Source organism: Poecilia mexicana, unplaced genomic scaffold, assembly GCF_051168715.1.
Source record: "Poecilia mexicana isolate PSO_F unplaced genomic scaffold, ASM5116871v1 scaffold_9, whole genome shotgun sequence".
Taxonomy (NCBI): domain Eukaryota; kingdom Metazoa; phylum Chordata; class Actinopteri; order Cyprinodontiformes; family Poeciliidae; genus Poecilia; species Poecilia mexicana.
In genome coordinates this window covers 5,127,101-5,152,924 of record NW_028263378.1, presented here as the reverse complement: position 1 = coordinate 5,152,924, position 25,824 = coordinate 5,127,101, and the positions used below count along the sequence as shown (strand labels likewise).

The 25,824-nt window shown below is 39.9% G+C and overlaps 1 protein-coding gene across 2 annotated transcripts in view; it reads right to left on the bottom strand.

The window, feature by feature from the left end:
- Nucleotides 1-25,503, bottom strand: part of kremen1 (kringle containing transmembrane protein 1) — a 73,680-nt gene extending 48,177 nt beyond the window's left edge. For both annotated transcript variants that reach the window (XM_014970634.2, XM_014970635.2), the window contains exon 1: nucleotides 25,144-25,503. In XM_014970634.2, the coding sequence (XP_014826120.1) occupies nucleotides 25,144-25,222 (79 nt within the window). In that variant the 5' untranslated portion in view covers nucleotides 25,223-25,503. The remainder of the gene's footprint in view (nucleotides 1-25,143) is intronic.
- Between the last annotated feature and the right edge of the window lie 321 nt (nucleotides 25,504-25,824).

Here is a 25,824-nt window from a genome sequence, read left to right as displayed (position 1 = left end):
AAGTGAAATAATCTACCACTGGAACTAGTACTTTTTATCAATATTAAATTAAGTATGTAACTTTTATTAAATTTCTTTTTTTTTAACGTATTTATTGAAACTGCCACTATGTCGTAACCGTATGTTATGAGACAGATGATTGGTGGGAAAAAAAAGAGCTTCTCTGCCTTCTCCTAGTGCTAACTAGAAACAACCAATCACAGCCAGGAGGCGGGTCTTAGCCACATCTAAGCCCCACCTCCTGTCTTCTACCACAGCAGAGCATATTGGCTACTGTGGCTAGTTAGCATAGCCACCGATGGTGGCAGATAAATGACAGTGAGTTGTTTCACCGCTGTTAGCATATTTAGCAGTGCATACATGAGTTTGATTGACAGCATTAAGCCCTTCCTCCTGGCTCTGATGGGTTGTTTTTGGTTGGGAGCGTTGCATTTCTTCAGACGACAATAATTGCTCAGCGAGGAGGTTGGGGATATTTTCACAGACTATATGTCTCATTACAATCTGTGAGGACATGGTGTCAAGTTTTAACAAATATTTAAAAACATATTATTTACAAAAGTTACATACTGCGACTTTAACACACAGTCCCTGCATCTTGCTGAAATATTATTTGTATTTTTTTTTTCTTATTTCAAGAGTATTAAGATATTTGCTGTAGAAACCAACTTGGTAGGATTTTGTGTTTTTGCAGTGTGGATGTTGCTTCAGAGAGAGGAGGGAGGAATTCTGCAGTTAATGGCCCCCACATTCTCCCATCTACCCCCTATCCGTCCAGCATTCTTTTAAAAGCATCCTCTGAAAGAAGGTCAATGAAAGTGCAAAGACAAAAAGAGTCGTCGGAGGCTCTTCAGTTCCTGAAATCCAGGTGATGAAATATCAAAGTTCTTTTCATTTTCCTCTTTTGTCGCATTTGTTGTCGCCCAAAATAAACCGAGACTTCACTGAGGCCCCAAAAATAGCCTTCATCACCGCAATTCTTCCTGCAGAAAACCCTCTGCTGCACCACCCTGTGAGTTCACCGCCACAGCGGCCACAGACCCACACTGCTCCTTGCCAGAGTTGCAGGGTAGCACCTATAAAACGCGGCCCCATCTCGTTTTTGCGCAGCCCCTATTATTTGGCTCGGTAATGGAAAGAGCTTAATCTGCTGGAGCTGATGGTGGGTTGAAACCACAGCCGAAGTCCCCTCTGTTTGAAGTTGCGCTTAACAAAAATAGAGTGTAAAACTTTTTTTTTTTTTTTTTTCAGGATTTTCACTTCCCCCACAGTTGGATCTTAAATGATTTTATAAAATAAATAAAACAGGATTTCCTGGAGTCGCCAAAATGGTATCAGACAAAACATAGAGTGAGGTTAGGTGCAGGCTCTGTAACGAGGAGGGACGATTTAAGGTTTTCCTTGGCAGTAATTCAGTAACTGATGGATTGCAGGTTCTGACAAAGGACAAAAAGGGCATCAGAAAACTTGCTGACACGCTTCAGAGAAAAAGCTGCTGGCAGAATGTTGACACTAGGCACCCGCTGACCAACCTGACATGAGGGTGGATGAGGTGACGTGTCGCTTTATCTATTTGTGGCATCTCGTTGAGTAGCACACAGCACAAGCAAAAAAAAAAAAGAGGTCATGCTTCCAAACTTCAAAGCTTCAGCACTTTTTCTATCTTGTGACTTTGTGGTGTTGTTCCTGCTTCTTTGTGAAGAGATTCAATAAAAATGGAAATGCAAAAAGGGTTTCTTTGTTCCCAGTGCGCACACATCCAGATGACAAAGAGCAAAAGGTTGAATAAACAGAAAGATAAATCTCCTGTAACGCATGCCACTGAACCTGCTCTAAACCAGCTCCGACACTCAGAGCAAACAAAGACCTGTGCAGCCTCAGAAACGCTGGGACTGTACGGAGTAAGGTTGGTTATTTCTGCTGAGCAGACAATGCCGTATGCAGATCTGATGTCACGCAATAAATTAGAATGAAGGAAGGGAAGGAATTACAAGTATTTCAGTAGAATGAAGCTTTTTGCTCAGTGAAAAATCTGCCAAAGTGACAGATGTGCCTCTGAGCTGTAAAAATATCTTCTAGAGTATGAACAATAAACAAATTGGGTTCGTCTGGCTTCTGTTATTCACAGGGGCAAAAATAGTGTCATTTATGCATGGGTTTGTTACTAGCATCAAGATATACTGAAGTCTGAAAAAGACAGTTTAAAAAAAACCCTAAAAATTTCCATCATGCAGCCTGTATGGACAGAGCTACGGAGAGTGAAGAGTGCCAAATCACAATAAACAACTTTGTTTGAACTGTTTTGTTTATTAAATAGATCTATATATGAAAGGTGAGTATATTTTAGGTGATTAATTTATTTATCCATGCTTAGGTAAAGTTTCTGTATTGCTCATAAAATCTGGAACAAACTTCCAGAAAACTTCAAAGACAAAAGGCTGAATTTCTTTAAATTAAGGTTATAAACCCACCTGACTATTAATGCCTAAAACATTGATCAATTCCAAATATGGAATAAAGAACTTTGAACTGCCTGCTGAAATGTGCTATACAAAGAAACTTTGCTTGACTTAACACTAGAGATGCAACGATCTGATATTAATATCTGTATCGTCCCGATATTGAAAACAATCCAAACCAGCTATCAGTGACAATGTGCCCGATCCAAAAAGGCAGATCTATTCAGTCTAATTCTATACTTTGTGGTCTGAGCGAAACCCTGCTTTATTATGTGTTTTACATTCTACTTAGGTTTTCTAATTTCACTTTTAAAGAAAATTTGTTGCAGTTTTTACTTGTTTGTCCCAGGTGGGCCACCTGTTGTTAGTCTCTTTATTATTTATTTTACATTGGCTGTTGTACTGCTAATTACACTGACTTAACAAATTAAAGTTGTTACCAATGTTTGACCAAGCCTTTGGTGTATTTAAGTGTGCAGTACTGGTGCAGAGTTATCACATAAATGTGTAATTCAGTACACTGATGTTCATACTTTAAAAAAATAAATGTTTTCAGACAACTCAGCTGTTTTTCTGTATTGGATTTGTATCGGCCAATTCTAAACCTGAGATATCTGTATCAGTATCGGAAACGAAAAAGTGGCTCAGTGCATCCCTGCTTCATAGTGCCCCTTTATTTAAAAGCAAACTTATTCCTTGCCTTCTATAAGTATCTAACAGCTAACAAAAAAACAAAAAATTCAGTCACCGCTTTTGGTTTAGATTATCAGCATCCCCTTTAAAAACTTTCTGGCAGGCATCCATAGCCACGACTACTTCCCTCCTTCATAGTTATGAAACGGTTAAGCTTCGCATCCCCAGATGAGGCAAAAAGAAAAAAAATCACTGAGATGACTTGAAGCCTTTCAGCTCAGAAGTTTTCAAGGTGCCCTGATTTGAGCATCTGGGATCCATCCATCATAAACCCAACAGCCAGTTAGAGAACAGTGCGGATTGTGAAAGACAGAATGATGGAAGGAGGCGGGAAATGGAGCGAGATGGAAGAAAGAAGAAAACGGAGAGAAGGGAAACACAGAGGGAGTCAGGGTGGGACAAAGACGGGTTTTATGACACCGCAGATTGTTAACCCAGGCTTTAATTTTCTCCCTCTTGTACACAGCTCCGCTGAAGTGAACACTTTATTTCACATTTCCCCGTATATTATCGACAGGGGTAACGAAGCCCAGACTTGTAAAATTATCAACAACACAGACCCCAACGCCAGGGGTCTGAGCTTCAAGGGACAGATCTCATTCCAGAGGAGCTCTGTGGCGCAGCTGCGCTGGGGCCCTTCCACAGCAAACAAGCAAGTGAAGCAATGCCTAGGAGAGCAAAACCATGTCCTGCTAATGCATGTCTTCTGCAGGGAAAATAACACATACACATATGGGTTCCTCATTGTAGGCATCCTTTCATAACCGCACGAGCTACGAATCATGATACAAGTCATGATGGCCCACTCCTCCAAATGGCCTTCCTACGAGGGCATTTCAAGGTCACTCTTCTTTCTTCTGTTTTGCTGCAAAAGCACAAAATCTTACTAAGTATTTTTGATCTAATTTCTAGAGTAGATATCTTAATACACTTGAAAACTAACTTACAAGTAAGATAAAGGGGCTTGTTTTTAGTTAATAATTCCAGAATTTTGATGAAAAAGTACCAGGTTCGCTTGTAACATGTGAAAACTTGTTCTTTTTCATCAATACTGAGGAATTATTGACTCCGATATCTTGCTTAAAATTTACTTGTTAGTTAGTTTTGCCTCATTTCAAGAGTATAAAGATATTTACAATAGAAACCAGACCAAAAATACTTGTGTGTTGTTGTAGGTGGACGGTAAGATGATCGCCCCGTTAGCTTACAATGTCAGATTCTTAGATAAACACAAGCAATGACAAAACACGCATTAATATTGACTCCTACCCACATCATTCCAGCTCATTCCTTCTTTTTCCCCCTTTAAACTCCCATAGTTGCCTACAAACGTGCCCACAGTAAGAATGAAAGGGAGCAATTTTCACCAGCGCACAAGCCGCAGTATTTTAAGACGGATCCGATGTGGAGGGAAGGAAGGTCACACACACATGCAACACTGGCTTCCTTTGTTTCCCTGCTGGTAAGGCCAATGCCGCCACCGCCACCACCGCCGCGATGCCATTCTCACCACTCATCGTTGCACTGATATGGCCCATTGAGGGTGTGTGAGTGTGAGAGCTCACATGTCTGTCAGTTTCCTCACCCCTCGCTTCACAAACGCTGGTTTCGTAAAAGTAATAATCAATTTGTGGCTCCATCATGTAAACACTGCATCCGGCACGGTTCGCTCTGTAATTTCAAAAAATTCCGACTAGAGCCAGGCCAAAACCGTATGAGGAACTAAGCAGAATTTATGCCACTAACATCCGGTTTTAGATTGATCATTTACAGATTCCACATTTAATACAAATTGTTTCACAGTTAATAATAAATTACTGAAGCTGTCCATGGAGAACAATGTGATTTGCTTGAAATTACATCAGTCGCATTGCATTGTTTATTTAATCAGTTGTACTGGAGAATAAATGGATTCAAGAGGTGACGACTGTAAATAAGTGGAGGAGATAAAAACATTTATCTGATTCATTTGGAAGAGCTGATGAGTCCAGTGTGCAGTGTAAGTTTAACTGGTTAAAGTTACATGCAATCATGATTCATTTACAAACACATAGTGTGCAAAACATGGGAACCCCTGCTACACAAGCAGCAGGAAGTGGACAATAGCAAAAGGAATTCTGGGTAAATACAACCAAAAGAAAGACACGTTTCCAACACTAGCAGGAAAAATGATTAGTTGTCTTTTACCAAAGACAAAACAAAACAAAAAAAATCCTACAACCCCTAAACTCTCATGCTACTCCATTTTGTTTGTACTTTGTAAAGAAGGAAGTTCTGCTCATGTTTTCTTCTGAGGTTTTCATGTCGTTTCCTTCAGTAGTTTTTGGTAGAGCGCCACCACAGGCAAGGAGGGGAACAGGTTTTTCAAAGGGTTTAGTTTGTTCAACAGTGCAGAGTGAAAGCAAACCGCACCAGCTGGAAATTTAATATATGTGCCATTTTGCTCCCCAATCAAACGCAGTCTACTGGACAATCTGGTGGTAAAACACATATAAAATACTGTATATTATTCACATAACCACGCATTCAGACATGGTGGTGGTCACATAATTTTTGCCCCTCTGCCCCTCACGTTGAGCCTGGAGCTGCGCCGAACAGAACACCTAATGATCAAGGGAAGGGTTCGCCACCAAACACACCTGTTTTTTATCATCCTGTTTGTGTTCAGGTTCACCGGCATCTGGGGAATGTAAATTATACATGCTGTAGTTTGAGGTGTAGTTCTGTGAGTCCTCTTGCAGGGGGAGCTGTGTGTGGAACCACACGGACCCCTCCTCACCGCCCAGCCACCAACCATGCAGCATGTGCCAGTGTGATTACAGGGTCCAGGAAAGATGAGGTAAATAAGGAGTTCAGGTTCTGAGGAGCAGAATGGATGTGACTGAGCCTGTTAATGCTAAAATGAAATGAAAACAATCTAAAAGTCCCACACCGTGGCACAATCAAAGCACAGTTAACTCTGCTGTTTACTTTAACAGACACAGTTATTAAAACAGATGGCTTATCTTTCCCTATATTGAACCATAGCAAAAGCATGACATTCGATAAGAGAACCAGCAGCCTCTTCAAAGCAGCACCAAACATTTTAAGGATATGATCTTTTTTTTTCTTTTCCCCTCTGCTCTTTGAAAATAATTACCATTATCCCAGTAAACTGCTCTATCCTTTCATTGTGCCTTGTTCTTCATCTTGTTTTCCTCTTTTTGTAAGAACTAACCAGCTTTGAGTCATTTGCTGCTTTTTTATATTTTGCTGCATACTGGTTTAATCAGTCATTTCCTGTTGTGGAGATTTTTCATGCCAGCAGACAAACATTACACCAAAATTTAATTTGGAAAACGAGTAAATCAGTAGCAGCAAAGGAGAATGAGAAACTCTACTCTGTTTAAGACGCTGTAAATTTTCAAAGAGGATACAGAGGTAGTTTCTTTTGTATTTTTTTACCATTAACAGCAACTTATTATAATGACTAATAAATATTTAATGAGTTAGAGCACAATGGAGCTGCCGGCTTCCATCTGTCAACATTGAAAGATAAACATACCACTTTGAATTTTTTTCACATTTTGTTGTATTTTATTGGGATTTCAGGTAGTAGATCAACATATAACTGCCAAGTGGAAGAAAAATGATTTATTTTCATGCTTTTATACAACTGAAAATATGAAAAGAATGTACTGAAACAAAAAGACATATAGCACAGTTACAGTTAGTTATATCAATCAGAGCAGCAGCCCAGAATCACCAGGAAAACGCCATCCACACCATGAATCCTGGTAATGGCTGCATCATGCTGAGGGAATGCTTTTCTCCAACAGGGGCTGAAATACCAGTCAGCAGAGATTTCTACTTTCCAGCAACACAACACTAGTTTGAGCTACAATGGGCTGTTCATGTGTTAGAAAGGTCCAGTTAAAGCCCAGATCTAAATCCCCAATAAAAATCCGTGGGAAGACTTGAAAATTCCTGTTCATAGACTCCCTAAATCAGTGCTGTCCAAAGCCAACACTCAAGCACAGGTGTCCTGCATGTTTGATACGTTGCACACTTAAATCAAACAAATGGTTTGAACTAAGATCTCTGCAGAACTCTGTATCAAGCTGAGACAGTAAAGCCAGTCGAATTAGCTGTGCTGCAGCAGAGAGATTTAAATGCATGTTCAAAATATCTCACATTTAAAGCATGCCATTCCGCAAACAAGACTCTGCAGAAGTGTTAGTCTCTGGATGTGCAAAGTTAGTTCTACAATGTACAGATTCAGGGAACCAGAATGTAAACAATTTATAAAACATTTCACTTCAACTTCACAATTATAAGCTACTTTAAGTTGGTCTTTTAAATAAAATTCTTATAAAATACATTAAAGTTTGTGTTAAGAATCTGAAACGATTCAAGAATTTAACGACTAACTACTTTATAGCAAAACAGTAAAATTGTAACTTTTTCATCTAATAAATAAGAATAATGTGTCTTTGACTCTTATCTATCTATCTGATATCTTACATATGTTCAAAATTGTAGACATCTTATATTTCTATACAAATACTTAGAATAAATAAAATCAAGTTTGAGCTGTTTCCCTAATGACTCATCTGTTATAAGAAGAGTTCACTTCATGAAAAGTTGTAAATGTTCTTTAAAGCAATTTTTACGAGATCTGACAGCTTCTTGTAAATCATCTCTGGATTGCGGTGGACTTACATCAGCATTATGTACACAGACACCCGACTAGTAGATCAGATTTTAAAGAGAGTGGAGATCAAATCCTTTAGAAACAATTCAAATGCTCACATATGTTAAAGAAAAGGCAAAGTAAAGAAAGGATGTTTTAAATTTAGCAGGTATAAATGTAGTTTCCTCCCATTTGGGATGATTAAACTCTGGGTAACACAGGTTACTCGATGAAGGTGGAGTTGAAAAGGTAAAGGTTAACATCAAAGTGGGTAAAGCGATGCACCAAAGTCAAGCGATAAACCAAACTTACAATTCTAAACCTCAGTCACAGCTTTAAATCCTTTTCTCATTAACCGCTCTCCTTTGCTTACTGGAAATTGGGTCTAAGCTGATCACCCAGCTGAGGCTTAAGCCTGCATGTTGTGTTTAAGCGTAACTAAAACACGGGAAGTCATTTATGCTCCGTGAATCACTGACGATACACCGAATATGGGAGTTTGCACAGGGGTGGTGGACATCAACAAAAAGCGGTTCTAATGCGTATCAAATCCAGAGGTTTCAGCAACTTTTACTTCTTGTTTGCATTGACAGATAAACAGACTCCATGTGTGGAGCGCAAACATGCACCCATCTGCGTTCAATGACTCTCCAGCGTTTTTGTTTGGAGAGAGTGGTAAACACGGGGGGAAAGGGCCCCAGTGGGTTTGTTTCGTCTATTGTTATAAACTATAGATGGAGGCACTGGCCTGTTTAATTTCGCTCTTTGGCATGTTTACATTGATTTTTCTCCTCTTTAAACTCAGATACATGATGAAGAAAATCTACAGCACATCAGTTAAGTTATTTTTTGGGCTAATTCTTGTTGATTTTAGAACAATCTCCCAATTTTTTCCTTATGTAACCCATACTCCCTGACCTGGTCAGAGCACCACTGCTAATGCATGAAACAACAAAAGGTTGTCAGATAAACCGCAACTGAGAGCAATTCTGCAAACACAATCCTAGCAGCACAATAAGCTGCTGAAGAGGGGACCGCAGTGTTTAACAGAAGACCCCCTTTTAAAAAGCCCTGTCTCTGGTTCCCGATCCCGACTGGGACGGCGATCGTTTTTCATCGTGGTTTGTGCGGCTCTGGGAAGAGCAGCAGAACTGGGAACCAGATGGTTGTGCTAAAACACAGGGGGCATCTCACTGGGATCGATTACGAGCGGAGGGTGGGGGGGATCCATTCAGGGCTGGTAGATTCTATTTCATGGCATCGGCCGAGTGTGACCAACGTTCGGGTTGGCGTGGACCATGGGTTGGTGCCACATAGGCTGTGGCAGAGACGGCCCACTTTGTGTTCACCTGCGAGAGCCGCACTCAACTTAGACACAGGACAGACAACTAAATCAGGGCCCCTTTACGACTTGGGTTACATCCCTTTGACTTAAGGTTTCTTTCAACGTGCCTCGTGTTCAATAGGATATGACAGGCTCCGCAACTTCAGGGACAATAGCTGTTTCTGGAAATGACCGACTGAAATGTTCTTGTGCACTCTCTATCCTCATTTTACTGCTGCCAAAGCATCACAGCTCGACTTAATGGATGTTTATTTGCATATTCTTGAAAGAAAGACCTCAGGGAAACGTGTTCTGTGTTTCCTGATGCACCAAGCCTTTCCCTGTCACGGCCTCTTTGCTCTGTCCATTGCTGGCTTTGTTCCTCCGTTTGCTGTCCACTTCGCCAGGCCTGCCTCCTTCACTTGTCCAAATGTTTGCTCTGTCCACTTTGCCATGTCCACCCGCTCAGCCCCATCTGCGGGCGTTTCAACAAGCAGGAAAGGCGACAATTTGCCTCTTCAGCCACAAGCTGTTGCAGCTGGATGCAAACCCTGGAGCCGAACAGCAGATTACTCTCCATTTATTTAAAGTGGTTGACTTTCTCCGCTGCAGTTTCAGTGGGCTCCTGCCCAAATAAAACGCTTGTATAAAAAGAAAGTAAAGTTCGACAGATGGGTCATGCCTCACACAGTAGCAATTCAATATCCTCCTGTTATGTTCTTTGGTTTTGATCCTCAACAGTCCAAACTAAAAGCTACAGCACAAAATTATTGGTTGCTTTGAAACTTCATCTTCATTGGGAATGTTTACTAAACCACTCAACCAATTACTGGTAAAATCTTTGGAACGCGTTGAATCAAAGAAAAAATACTACTTTCAAAGCATTTATCAATAATTTGATCAGAAAGAGAAACAGGATGCGAGGACAATTCTTGGGCTAATGCTAAACACATCAAACCAGCTTCCAGTTCTTCCTCAGTTTTCCTTTGGAGAAAGCATCGACAGTGAGGACTTTTATGGCAAAGCAAAACTTAATTATCTTCTACAGAAGGCTATAGTTTGTGCAGTGTTTTTATATGTTAGCTGTTTCCTCCTTTGGGGCCTCAAACCTTGGAAAATTCCTTCATCTGCTAATTAAGTTGAGTTTTGATCTAAACGAGAGAGGAAATGAAGTCTAGATTACTTAGAAAACAGAAGTAGGAATCATTTGCAACTACGGCCTTTAACTAAAATGATTTATATTTCAACTACTGTTATTCTATTCTAGGTACCTGAAATGTACCTGGAATAGCTACAGAGAAACTATTTTAAGTGGTGGATGATTATTTACTGGTTAAGTAGCCATGTGTTTTGTGAACAAAACAGGGCAGCTTACGTCTGTTTTTGCTTCTTAGCTCAAAATATGAATCTCAAACATTCCCAAAAATAGTTGATGTTGAACTAAAAGTGAAAATATGCAATCCAGATTTCCTGAAAACTGTCAAACAGCCTTTAGTCTTAATTAGAAGTGCAGAAGAAGAGGCTAAATTTACCAATGTTTGTGACAAACTGCTAACCTGCTAATGTTTTCTGTTAATTTCAAGAACTACTTCCTGTCTTACTTCAAAATAAGACTAGAAACAAAATGCTGGCTCAATCAGCTGAATAGGGAAGCTAAATAACTACAATAAAAAAAATAATATGTTAATGACTAGGACATCTCCCATTTATTTGAATATTTTAAACATTTCTTTAAATTCATCCATCTTTTTTAAATTTACCTCACTAAGACTGGCAGAGACCATTTTAGAAGTCAGTTTTCATAGGCAAACTTAAGACAATTTTTAGAGATCTACGTTCTGTCTAAAAATGTAAACACTTTCAGGGGCCCTCTGTCGGTTTGGGAGATTTAATCTCATTGTTTTTGAACATGAAAAAGTCCAAACTGAAAGTGAGATGACAAAAATACTTGGTTGCTTTGTAACTTCAAACTGTTTACGAACACACTCACTCAACCAATCACTGATCGTACCGCCTCCAAAGCTTTATCAGTAATGTGATCAGAAAGACAAAAAAGATTCAGAATGATTCAGAGCCTGAATCAAAACAAAACCAAACAACTTCTAATTGTTTTCTGATTTGGTTCTACTTGGAAAAAAATAATACATCAGCCTTTAAGCGGTTTTACAGGATAGTAATGTTTAATTTTGTTGTACAGAAAGCTGTTTTTTTTTTTTTTCTGCGATGTTTTCATGCATGAGCCGCTTCCTCCCCTGAGGCAGCAAACCTTGCTTAAAATTCCATTGACTGGGATTTAAATTGAGTTTTGATAATAAAAACAAGCATTTGTTTTAGACTTAATAGCATCCAGGGAAGAAGATTAGTCTTCATGCTACTTCATTTTAGCTCTCTGAGTATTTGATTTACCCTCTCACCCTGGAGTGCATTTTCAGCTGATAGACTCAGACCGCTGCAGGGAGCACCAGCGAAACCGACGAAGAGAATGTCATTTGGCACCGACTGGAGTGGGTCTCCTCATGCAAATGTCAGTGTGCATGAAGAGGCCACAGAAACACAAGTTATGCATATCAGTATTCAGATGGAAAAAGAGAAGCAACTTGGATGCAGCACGGAAGAGCAGAAATCTGGACACTTTGGATTGTAGAGAGTTGTGGTAAGAACCGGATGTATAAAGCAATGGATTCAACAAAACACTGTCTGACCTTAGAGCTGCAAAAACCACACAAACCGGTGTTGTGACCACATGAATTGCACTCTCCCACCTAAGCATTGTTTATCTCTTTCAAGCCTGACAGTTGTGTACAGCCTGCAGCAGTCTGACAGTTTAATTCCACGCTGTCTGGCTGGACCGCCTCTGTGGATCAGGGACCAAAGTTAAACACTTTCTACTTGGACCCTCTGTACTTTTCCATCACATATGTCACGCCTTGGTATGTTCACGGCTGGTCACAGGTTTACATACGGATCATCAGCATCGATGCCACTCTAGTTTGGGGCTTTTTATGATTTATTTAAAGGGGCAGTATTTAGTTTTTCCATGCACATAGTCCCATTTCATAGCACAATCAAGTAAGTATTGTGTAAAAGTGCTGTATGCATCAAATATGTTTTATAAGAAATTTGACTTTGCAATGTGGTACCTTGAAATTTGGGCTCTGTCTCTTTTAGAAGCTCCTGCATCACAACACTCCTCCATAAGCTTTTATCACTGTTTTAAGGAGTTTTGCACTGAAAAGTAGTTTGTATAATATGCTCAGCAGATACCCATATTAAATATGCATGAAAGAATCAAAGCAACACTCCAGGTGTGTTTTTTGATGAGGCAATAATGTTTAGAACATTATGTAAAACTCAAAAAAGTCAAATTTACACAACACTGCCCCTATAAAAAAAATTCAGAGAAGTTTACATTTGTTGCGAGTTTTCTTTTATCAACACAAGGTGCTCAACTAAATGCCTCCACTAGTGTTTGGATAGACGTTTCATAGAAAGTCGCCAATAAAATCACAAATTTCTAAGTCATCAAAAGGCTTCTGGCAACATTTCTGCTGAATATTTGACCAGGAAAACAGTTTTAAATTAACTATACCATTTTTGTCAGCAATCATTATGCAACCCCTTTACCAAAATATTAGTGGAGGCGTGTCTATATGATTTGCAGAACATATGAAATATATATAATCTTCTAGACGCAATCCTGTTTGTTTCATCATTCCACCATAGAAAAAAAACTTTCAAATTCTTCATAAAGATTAATTTTATATTCATGCTTAAGATCAGTTTATGTGAACTTCTGAGGGGGAAGAAGGCATTGGGGACACCCAGGCACCACCATCACAGTCTTAAATCCTGAAGCTGAAATTCGCCTTACTGCTTTGCATCGTGGTTCACCCGATGAACCGCCTGAGCAGGTGGTGATTTGCACAAAAAAATGAGGGGCTGCCCTCAGCGGAAGTTCAAAAAAAGAATCAAGAGAGGGGAAACACAGAAAGAGAGAGGTACTTCAATCAAAGGAACGTAAGCCCTTTGAACACGACAGGATGAGAATCACAGTGGCACCATAATGAGCATGATTGTGTTTATAATAACTGGGTCTGTTTCTGTGTCTTAGTGGTTGGTGGTTTCTTTTTCTTTTTTTTAGGGCGGTCCAGTCCCTTGGCATGGGAAAACCAGGGCGTTGCCCACAACCTGACCCTTGACGGGGCAACACCCAGAGGTCAACAGGAAGTAAACGGGCTGACGTATGACACAGACGGACACAGTTCAAACCGTGAAGGGTTTTTCCCTCTGCTCGTCAAGACTCTAGCTTGATCCAGACTCAACTTTAGACAAAGTAAAATAAGAGGGTTCTTCAGAACTTCTGGCCTGTCTTCACAAGTCAAGGCCTGCTGGGTGTCAGGCGTGATGAAAAGTGGAAAAAGAAAAATAATCCTCTTTGTTTGCTTCTGTTTTAGCCTTTCTAATCTGGATGAGTGGCTTCTCACTGAGCGTAAATTTGCCTGTCTTTCCATCTGTCATCACTATGTAACTTTAGGGAGCTGCTGTCTGACTCTCTTGTTTCAGTTTTAAAGATTTACATATGTAATGCATGTGATGATGTTCAGAGGATGAGCTGCAAAGACATGGATATTTTACTCAGCAAATGAGACGACAGCTTCGTCCAAGCTTAAAAGTCCAGCTGCATCTGAATAGTCCATTTTCAAGTCTTATATTGGTAGTAACGACATAAGCAAGTACACCAATTTACTTAATTTATCAGATATCTGAATTTCTCCATGTACACTTTATATGTAAACTCTGACTTATTATTTTTTAAAACCACTACGATATCAACCTACAATGATGCGACTGTGACTTCACAGACAGACAGCTGATTAGCATTTTTGTATTCAGATAACAATCCCGGTTTCAGATAAAGTCCTCGTGTGTCGTCTGGTTTTCTTAGTGTCCTTTGTTGTCTCACTGAAGTCAACTTCTCAGGACATTCCACTGAAGATTTATGGGGGCTCCATATGGGCTAGAGTGCGACTCATTATGCACGGACGTGACACAAAGAGCAGACATACTGAGTGAGTTTGCTGTGAAAACAAGTGGGACGAGCAGGCTGGATCTGCGTGTTAACCTCCAAGACTTTAAAAGGAGCCTTCAGCGAGAGCTGCACGAGTTTTAGGGAGATTAACCCATTTGTCAGAGAACTCATCGTCGTGCTAAGTGATGACAGAAAAAGGACAGCAAAAGCAACCATGTGTGCCCAGACGATTGTTCTGCCCGCTGATTAATGCAGACACTTTTGCGTGCCCTTGAATGAAAGACAAGGGACTCGCAAAGTTTCCGCTGCAGCTGGAGAAGTTGGGTTTTGTCCTAATAAGCCTGGAATCCTTTCATCCAAATAGTTTTAGTGTCATGTTCCAAAATAAGAAGACTAAGGCCAAACCTGGAGGCGATTCTGGACATCACATGCTGGAAGTTATTCATGGAGAAAAATGTATCTTAAAAGATAAAACGTTAATGTCAGAAGCTCCAAATAAAATGCATCCATCTTACACATGCTAATCACAAATTACATCAAATACAGCTCTGGAAAAATTAAAAGACCACTTAAAGTGATCAGTTTACCTGATTTTACTCTTTGTGGGTATATGTTTGAGTCAAATGAACATTGTTCTTTTATTTTATGACAACATGTCTCCAAAATTAAAAGCAAAAATTGAGTATTTGTGTGAATACTGCAGAAAATGAGAAATGGTCAAGCTAACAAAAATAATACAGTATTTTCAGACCTCAATTTCATATTCATTTAGAAACAACAACAACAACAACAATAATAATAATAATAATAATAATAATGTTTCATCTCTTTTTAACTCAGGAAGAGTTCAGAAATCAATATTTGGTGGAATAACCATGAGGTTTTCAATGGGGTTCAGTGCAGTGGGCGTTTCATATTTCCCAGAGCTGTGTATGCTTTTCAAAATAAAATTAAAAAAACACTGAGAAAAAACGTTGAGATAAAAAAACCTACATCCTTAAAATAAATTGATCTGTTCTTGTATAACATAATAGATGTTAGCTTAAATTTATCAAGTTTTATGCTAAATTTTATTTATTAATTTCTTTCGCAAGGTTGGAGCTGATTTTCTTCCTTAGAGTCCTTGATAGTCGCTCAGGGCGTTTTCACGCCGTTAGTTTGTTTACTTTGGTCCAAGTCAGTTGATGAATCTGTCTGTTAACTTGTAACGTTTTCGGGTGGTTTGGTTTCTTTTCACACAGATAAAACTCCAAGTGACCGTGGGAACGTTTGGTCTGTTTATGTGGGAGAACCAACTGTAAATATGGGAAGCAGATGGTGTGTTCATCTCGCTACTATTTCATGCAAAATTATCAAAGGAGTTGAATATGGCTTCACGTTTCACAGAAAAGACACACCACCATTAGTTTGTTGTACTCTACTGCGTCCCACAATGCATTGCATACGTACGGGAAAAGATTTGGCTCAGATTTGCACCGTATACCTGGTAGATCTGTTTGAATGAGGTTGAATCACATTTGCATGTAACCAGGTGAAAAACGGGTACCTGTGAAATGTATTTTGCAAATCATGTTTTGCTTTAATTTCATGCAACAGTCGTAGTTCTTCTTTGTGCCAGACAAAATGTTTCAATTACATTTATTTTATAGGAATTATTAGGCAACGTAGCAAATATTTTGCTGTGGGGCCTGTGGGGGTGAAACATGGGCTCAAAAGAAGGGGCCATATGGGAATGTTTGTGGGTTTTATATATGTTCAATATTGCACATGTGGATTTGATGCAGGCCTGAAATGTGTGCTAGGTGGACCCCACAGATGTTCATATTGCCCCTTCTGAGTCTGCATACATTTCCCATTAGTCATCCATTTAGGACCCACAGAAAGAGCTTAATTGGGTTCTCCCACATGCTTGACCTTGAGTGGGCTGCACATAAGATGCCTATTTGGCAATAATACAATTTCAGTATCCATTTAGTCCACCAAAACAAATTATATAAGATAATCATATTTGCTCAGTATAGTGAAGAACCTATGGAACAATTAAATTCCTGCTGTTGCCTCCATAAATGTTGCTGCAGAAGAAGCAATCCAGTTTCCTATTAGCTGCAGACAACAATCAGATGCACTCGCTGTCTTCCACTTAAAATAGATTCTTCCACTTTGCTGCCATCTTTTTACCAGAGTGGTATAAAAAGAGCATACACAAAAGCAGAGATTGTATCCCTGCGTCTAGCCTCGAAGAAGAAGAAGCAGTGAAGCTGAAAAAGAGGAACGGCAAACTGCCTTCATGCTGAGCAAAAAGCCTGAACTGCACCTTTAGGATCTCAGTCAAAAAATATGCCTGAATTAATAAACCCAACATAGATCGAGCTGGTAAATCAACAACTTATCTTCACAAACAGAGAGTAATAACAGTTCATAATATTCAGTCTTTTTTTAACTTGTCCTTTCCGGCTTTTAAGAGAAAAATCTGTTTATTCTCTAAATGACTCATTGTTATTTCCAATGTTAACAGCATCGTTTTTGTTCCTGCTGAGGTAATTGTCAGTAGTTTGGAGAACTTTATGGCAAAAACAAGTGTTTGCTTCTGAAGCACTAAGTTAACTCAATGACTAACAGAGAGTCAATTTAACCTCAGAACACTAAACTAATTAGTATATGAATAAAAGACTAAATTCACTAAATTCATTATCGTATAACTGTCCCATATTCACACATAGGCCACTTTATTAGGTACCCCTTGCTGAAATCAGACTGGACCCCATTTGCTTGCTCTGACCTCTGCCATCAACAGATGATTTTTTTTTCCACACAACTAATGTTTAGGGCTGAAACGATTCCTCGAATGATTCGAGTACCTCGATTACTAAAATTCCTCGAGGAAAATTTACCTGCCTCGAAGCTTCGTTAATTTATGTTTTATTAGTTAGCGCACCGTGTTCCGGCCAGGACTTCATTTGCGTTGCGCGGAGCTCTCACTTCCGCCTCTGAGTTGTTGACAAAAGCTAAGTCTCAGCGGCATAAAGTCCAATCTTCAAGATTGGCCCGTGGGGATTTTATTGATTGATGATAATGCCCGACTTTTTATCGTTTTTGGGGAACCAATAAGCATCCTTAAGATGACTGGGGGAATGCCTGGAGTACGGCAGCATTTCTCCTCCGGGGCTGCTGGTTGAAAGCGAACGGCGGGAAGAGCGCTGAGGTGAGCGGATAGCCTGAACAGGGCGGGCGGCTGAGTAGCTGATGCTTACCGTGTAAATGTAGCTTTACCGACGAACCACACAATAAATTTCATATCCCGGTCTGAAGAAACGGGTGGCGGAGCGCATCGTACATGGCTGGTAGATGAGTTTCTGAGTGTGACCAGTGAAGGTGTCGTAAATATCCCGTATTGCTTCCCCCCGTGTTCGTCCCCCGGTCTAACAGTTCGTCAGTCCGCTGGTCTATTTCCTCCCCTCCACCCCATGTTCGTTCATTCGCCCTCTCCTCCCACTCCAGGCGGCATTTCCCGTATTTTCAAACCCAAAGCGTGACAGGTTAGGTGGCAAGGTGCGTTTAATTAATCTATTAAACTCACTGAAGATGAATACATAAACTAAAAGCTGGATTGTAGACATTTTTTATAAGCATATTTGTGAGCCTGCCTCTTTGTTATTAAATTCAATATAATTTCAGATTTTTCTATAACTTTTCTTCTGGTTAACTTAGAAAGTGAGCTATTATTGTTACAGGTTAGTTTTCTAAACTACAAAAAAGCAACTGTTAGGGATGCTCAAATATGAAAAATTGGACTGATATTGATATCTGATAGTAACACTGGTATTATGCCAGATTTACCAATATTTCATTTTAGAATTTTTTTTTATCCGATTACTCGATTAATCGTAAGAATAATCGATAGATTACTCGATTACTAAAATATTCGTTTACAACAGCCCTACTAATGTTCATTCGGTATTTTACTTTAAGTAAACCCAAGAGTCAGTTATGTGTGTAAAACCCAGATAACAACAATAAGCCAAAATCTTATAAGACACTCATCACAATAAATGCCCAAATGTAATCGGCACAATAATTTTATACCAAATGTTGCATCCAAGAAGGAATGTCTAATAGCAGCTCACTAAACTACAGCGCCTACAATGCTCCTGCAATGAGAGCAGTTTGTCTGGAGGACTGTCTGCTGCACAGAAGCTCACCAGGAGAGGTTTCCGTCTCCCTCTACAAACCGGAAAAGCTCCAGGGACCACAGCGCCCACATCTGAGACCCAGACCCAATGCATCTTCTTCCCAGAATGCCCACTGACACCCCCCATCCAGAGCTCAGAGAGCTTACCAACACACTAAATCCCTTATGTTAAAGTCTTTAAAAACCCGCTGTCTCTTCGGAGACTGACGCTCCGTCACGATCACCTCCGCCAACACAAGCTTGTGTTTCTTCCACAGCCTGAAGAAGGTCTGTTATTATGTTTCTGAGGCAGACGAGTCATAGTATCCATCCTTCGTGTGCACACTAACAAGGATCCGTCTGTCTCAGAGGTTGAAAAGGTCAAAAGAGACAGACCATAAACTGAACTGTATCAGCTGCTTTTACAAGTTGAGGAAAAGGATTGTGTCGATAGAGAAATGCTGAATGGGTATATGAAGGAGAGTTATGGGCCCAGTCACAGGCATAAAATGGTGTGTGTGCTGTTCAACGTGTGTGTGTGTGTGTGTGTGTGCGTGCGTGCGTGTGTGTGTGTGTGTGTGTGAATGGTGCAGAAAGGGAAGGAGAATGTGAGACCTCTTGACACTCCTAAAATCTTGAGCAGGAACACTGAAGGGTCACAGCCTCCAGACGGTTTCAGCTGCTCGACATCTGAACCTCACTGAAAACTTCACTTCAAATCAGAGTCAAGATAAAAACTTACATGAAGTTAAACGATTTGTATGAAAAAAAAAGAAAAGCAATTTTTTTTAAAGACCTGACAACTTAGGGCTGTCAACGTTAGCACTTTATGTGATTAATCTTAAAAGTTTAACACAGTAAAATTACACAGTGCAGATTGACTGCATTACCTATTTTAAACTAAAGGCCAGTTTATAGATTTCAAATTATGTTTGAATCAAAATGATTTATTTTAAACCTTCCTGAATGTAAAAACCTGGAAAACTGAGAGGTTTGGATTGAGACAATAGGCCACTTAAACATTTTTGAAAATGTACATTTTCACATTTCCATCTATGCTTTTAAAAGTTCAGCATTTAATCGTAGTTAGTTTAAACATAGTTTAAAATAGTTAAATAAAACGTAGTTCACATCGTTATTAATCACAGATCTAGAGTTTGATTGATTTGACTCACAGAATTACAATATCATCAGATTCATCATATCTAGAAAGTAAGTTTTGCACCCAGTGCTTCAGAAAGATGGCCTGGCAATTTAGAAAAACTTTAAACTTGCATATAAACTTACTTGCCACTTTATTAGGTACATCTGTCACTACCTCTGATGGCAGCAGAAGGTCACAGCAGCTGAACAAGAAACTGAGGAAAAACACTGCGTGGTCTGATGTTTCCCAAACCACCACATTTGGATTTATTACAAATAACCTCTCCCAAGAATAAAAATGGGCCAATTTAGATTTGTATTTTGCAATATAACACATTTTATTCTCACAAAAATTATAATGTGAAGTTGGCGTATCCAGAAGAGTATCGGTATCATTGTCAATTGTTTTCAACACAGAAAATAAAGGACAACAGCATGGTTTTGATCCCATTTAGCCCTCTGAATGCTAATTTAATTCTTCCAGACATGTGATTTATATCTTGAAAATGCACATTTTCAACATTTTTCACCTAATAAAAATAAAGGAAATTAAAATATTTTGTTCAGACCCTTTAAAACATGCACCACACTCACACACACAGTCATTTTTAACATAGCGGAGCACTATTCCTCACTATAAACATCGCTACAAGCATTGTGTGGTGAAATATTAATGAAACAATAAAAGTTTAAGGCTCTTCACATCATTTTTTATAGCACCAGCACCACTGACGTCAGCTTTTGCATCACAGGCGCCACAAGCTTCCCTGTTCCAAGGCTTTCTAAGCACATTTTCTTTAGCCCGTGTTCCAACATGTCACTAAAAATACGCCATGATATTGTTAATGTAGAGATTTATGGCTGCATTAGGCGACAGCTTTGTTTGGGTGATGTGGCACTTTGCACTTTTCTACACATTCCACCTCTTTGAAGGCCCTGGAAGTGAGCAGCTCTTCTTCCACCAGAAAATGAGACAAAAAAACCCAAAAAAAACAAGGGAGACACAACATGCATGAAGTTCCAACACATGGAGCCAACTGGCAAGGCAAAGCTAAGGATAGTACGGCAGGCTGGCTTTTCCGCTAGCCGCAGCCATTCTCGACCTTAGTGTGCAGAAGAAAATTAGTTCCAGGAGGCAGAAGTCCATTTCAATTCAGATAATTTGAGTTTAAAGTTGGTCTTATTTAAAAAACTGACTGTATGTCATAAAAACTATCTTGTGTCTTAAAGTATTACTAACTTCTTGTGTGCCAAGATCTGATTTGGTGGTTATTTATGTTTCTTCAATATTCCATCCTGATTTCTACAATGCACCAGAAACAGCCTCACAAGGTAATGCTACCACCACCGTTCTGGATTCTCCCAAATATATAATTGTTGTTTGTTTTTGTCTCATGTCTCCGTATGATTTCTTTCCAAAAGGAATTGGGTTTGTCTCGGTGGGAAACTGCAATTCCAGTCAAACTTGAAAATGTCAAGTTTTCTCAATTCATGTTGATAAGAAAGAACTTGCTACTTCGAGAAAAGTGACACTGATGTTCCAGCATTTTGCAGTTTATGACATTTTTAGGACTGCATGGCTGCACTGCTGCCTTGCAGCAGAGATTCTGGGTTCAAATCCCGACCTGGTGTGTTTCTGCATGGAGTCCCTGTGCATGTATGGGTTCTGTCTGGGTACTTCCTTCCACCATCCAAATACATGACTGTTAGGTTAATTGGTCTCTCTAAATTGCCCTTAAGTGTTACTGTGTGTCCCTGAGTTGCCCTGTGATGGTATAGACATTGGAAGGATTACATTCCTGAGCTTTAGTGGTTTCTGGATTGTTTGCAAACAGTTTGAGTCAAATGGTTGAAACTTGTTTCCTACAACAGAAAATTAATCCCAAACAAACATTAACACTGATTAAAAAACAGATAAATCAGGCTAACAAGCTTCAGGAATGACCTTCCTGAAAGCTTGGACTGCAGTCGTATTAAACTGCCCAGACTGAACCAGGAAACTGACTAACAGAAAGAAACTCTAAGCTGACATCCTCTCTGTATAGCCTGGAGAATCAGTGAAGACAAAAGGTGCATATAGCTGCTTTGTGAAAGCTTGCTTGTATTTATAGGTACAAAAAGCATGAAAAGAATATAAACTGTGCTTTTAATTTCTGCCACATGATCTTCAGGATCTATGCAACACCTGCTTTCAATTTCAATTTCGATTCTCATAAATAGTCTGTAAGAATGTAGCAAAAACCTTGAAGGAAAATTTCAAGCATAATATTGTCAAAGATTTAAATGCCTTAAAGTCTGATTAAAAGCAACTGAAATAGTCTCTTATGCTGCTTCAAAGACAGAATGCTTGAACACATCAAAACATTGATTTTGAAATAAGTGTATGCAAACTCTTGCAATGCTGGTAATTCATTCAAATCCTTTCATCAAACAGTCAGCAAGAAAGCACATGAAGTTGATTTACCAAAACGTTCGAGAACTCCCAGCGGCAGCAAGTAGAAACAGGACAACGTTTTGCTCAGCCCTGCACAGTAACGTGGAACACATCGCATTTGCTTCATCAAAAAAAAAAAAAAAAAGCTGCCACATTTTCAATTACTATAAGATCATGCATATTTTCTCACACACATAAGACTTAGACACACACATAATCTCTGTTTCACCAATGACCTCGACTGTTAACCCCAAGCAAGACCAGTCATGGTTACAGGGAAACATCAAGAGCAAAATAAATCTCTTCTGATTAACCAGCTCGGGCTTGTTCAGGCAACCAACATCATGAGCCGCATCATTACCGGCTTAGAGAGCAACTCAATTATGGCTCATCCTGACAGCTCTGACAGGAATCGGCTTCCCCTCATGTGTACATTTGGTGCGAACGGCCCAAACGAGTCGCCAAGACAGCAACCGCAAGGATCGTTCTGACCCGAGATCATGTGGGATTTTCTTTATGAAGCTTCTGGGAACAGGTCACTGTGTTATATTGGGAGAATGAGATTTACAGATGTTTTTGTGTTATTATGAAATTCCTTGCAAAAGTATTCAAGCAATTAAAGATTTTCATGTTTTGTCGCATTGCAACCACAGGTATGCTATTAGGATTTCATGTGATAGACCAAGACAAATTGGTTCATGACAGTCAGGTGGATGGAGAAGGATCTAAGGTTTAGAGTGAGACTCTGATAACTGTGACGTAAAGTTGCTTTCAGCTGACTGAGTTATTTCAGAGCATTTCTCAGCTTTGCATATTTAGAAACTGACATGTTTGCCCATTCTCCTTCCTGCTGATGGCTGCTCCCACTCTTGGGGGAAACATAAGATATCACAACATTTGTTTACTGTAAATGTAGTGTTTATCAGCTGATGTTACGTTTAAATAGTTAAAATAAGACAACACACCGTTTTTCAAAATCCAAATATTTCTTTTTCTTTCTTTGCTCCTCCTGTGAGGTTAAAATCAGCAGCCATAACAACACCATCATGATGCACATTAATTACAAACAATGCTAATGATAGTAGGCATGTCACACAGAGTAGCTTAGGGGGCCCCAAATGAAAATCTGCTGAGGGCCCCAAAAAGGCTTGGACCGGCCCTGATGTGGCTGCTTCTGGTCAGTCCTCTCTTTGCATCTGAATTTTTTTTAGATTTTCAAATGATGGCTTAAACAGTAATGTTTACAGGTTGGTATATTGTTGTATAGATTAATGCTACTTTAATCTTCACCACAACTTTGCCTCTGGTCTGTCTGCTGTTCATCATTTGTCCTTCCACCTTACAATTATGTGGTACTTTGCTTTGGTCTAGCACACCAAATCTCCATAAATTGAAGCTTGTGCTTATAACTTGACCCAAAAAAAAAAGCACACAAAAGTTCAAAAGGTAGGAATATCTTTGCAAGGACCTGTAGGTGGTATAAAAGTAATTTAGTGTCCCACTGCTACAATCATGCTGCTGCAAAGCCTTGGATAAACGTATGCGTCTGTGTGCGTGTGGGTGTGCTTTTCCGCTTGTGTGGCCGCAGCACAAACTCAGTGATGTTTCTCCCTTCTGGTGAAAAACATTTATTAGACTTCTGCTTGATGCAATTCTGCAGTCTGCCGGGACACTGGAATCTCTCCGGCGTAATCGTTTTAGATGCACTTTCACGAAAGCAAGAGCAGCTGGCTAGCGCTGATAAGATGATGCACGTCTCAGCTGGAGGAGTCAAAGAGAAATCACCACCTGCTGAAGAATTTCTAATAAATGAATAGAGGCTCTAACCTTTTGGTCTCAGTAAGATCGCAGATGTTCTGTGGATTCTTGTAACAGATTATCGTGCTTGTCTTGTTCCTCAAAGTAGAAAATCCACTCATATTTAACCAATTCTGCTTGACTGGATTTTTGATCAAATAAAGCAGCATATGTGTTTCATCCTTTAACTTTTGATATTTACATCCACTTAGACACTTTATTTGTCCAGACTAAACATATTAACTCTCTATAACACAGCCATAACCTGCACTTACCCTGATTTATTTCACATCTAGTGAATTATTGTTTTACTGTACAGCAAATGTGGCACAGCTGACTTAAACTAAACATGAACTGGGTTTTTTTCTCTCTTTCCCCCCTTCGTAGTGTTATGAGGGGAATACCATTGCTTTAAATACTTTGTTAATACATAGGTACACATGGGAGCACTTACGCACTGGCCCAGATGGTGGACCCTCTAATTTGAAATCCAAGGCTATAATTAAGAGACAAAAAAATTAAAAAGGAAAGCACGAGGATTTGCTGCTCCGACATGAAACGCGGCGCAAATTACAGCAAAGAGGAGCGCGGTTTGTGCGGTCATCATTATTAGATATTCACATTAAAAACAAAACGCACTCCGGGAGGATCCGGCAGGGGACTTTGAAGCTCTGCGCACAGACGCAAACAATTTTTCTGCCTATTTTTTTTATTTATTATTTTTTGCCCTTCTCCTGCGTATTCATTTGGGCTCGGTGGCGAATTAAATGGATAACATCAGATGACTGAGGTTCACTTCGGGACTGACCGATGTCTGGATGGTTCAGTGAGATTAACAAAAGCCAGCAGCGCTGTGCGGGCTGTGTCGGTGTCATTATGGAAAGTAGAAAAATTCTGTTTCCATCGTTAAAAATGAGAAAAGCTACAGATTGCTTTGAAGTTGTTCAAGGAGAGGAGGTAAACACGCCAGGATGTCGCAGGAAAATGTGCGTAAAAGATGACGTTTTATGTCAAAATCCTTGTCTGATTGATTCAAACTGAAGTGATCATTTTAATGCCACTTAACACACACATATATGTAGTGTGTTTAGATTAATGTGCGCTAGTTTAATAGGACTGACTGAGGTGTATGGGGACAAGTGATCATCGAAGCGTCCCATCAGATCAGTCACATTCACCTTCCAACTTTATCTCAGCTGATCTTCCTTCGTGCTTTCACTTCAACTTGCAAACATCTTAACCAAACACTTATCCAGTTTCAGCTGGATGAAGTCAACCAGCTGCTGATTCTGATTTAAAACCATTATCTTCACGCGTTATGATGTGTGTCATTTCTTTTAGACTGCAGCTTCACCGGCGCGTAAAGAGCATAACTTTGTCGCATTTCATCTGGCCCAAAAGGAGAGCGGGACAGCTCCACTTACCGCTGTCGAAATGACGAAAAGCCGCCGATGTAATAAAGCCAGCCAGGAAAAGCGCAGAGGTGGCGCTCCAGGAGTCCATGGTGCGAGTTAAAAAGTCTGAAGCGGCTCTTCCTCTCAGGTGAAGTACAGCCTGATGCGCACGCTGGCGACCGGCTTGCTTGGCTGGCAGGAGTCTAGACAAGAGTCGCTTCAAGACAAAAAGTGTCTGAGCGTCACGGCAGGTACTTCAGCCGCAGCACAACTCTGACACCGCGGAGACGAGAGCAGATAGTAGAAACCAGGGATCCTATTTCCACGCCATGTGACAGGAAATAGGGGCAATGGATTCAACCTGCAGCGCTAAAGAGACAGCAGAGTGGAACTAGGAGGAGGAGGAATGGGAGGTGGAGAGAGGAAAGAGGGTGGAGGTGCGGAGTTTGGGGAAGGGGGGAGCTGCGGTGCAACAAGCCGCAGGTTCAAGCAAAGCGGGATTTAAAAAAAACCTTCATTCAGAAATAACCTGATAGTGAGATTTAAATCACTGTAAACCCTAAAAATCAGATAAGTAGGTCAAAGGTCTTCAGCCCTTAACTGTTGTCATGTGACTTGTTTTGTTTTTAGCGATTTTTGTTTTTGTTCTGTTTTTGTAACGTGACCTTGTTTTTTTAAAGTGCTATTATTATTTTTTGGTTTCTGATGTAA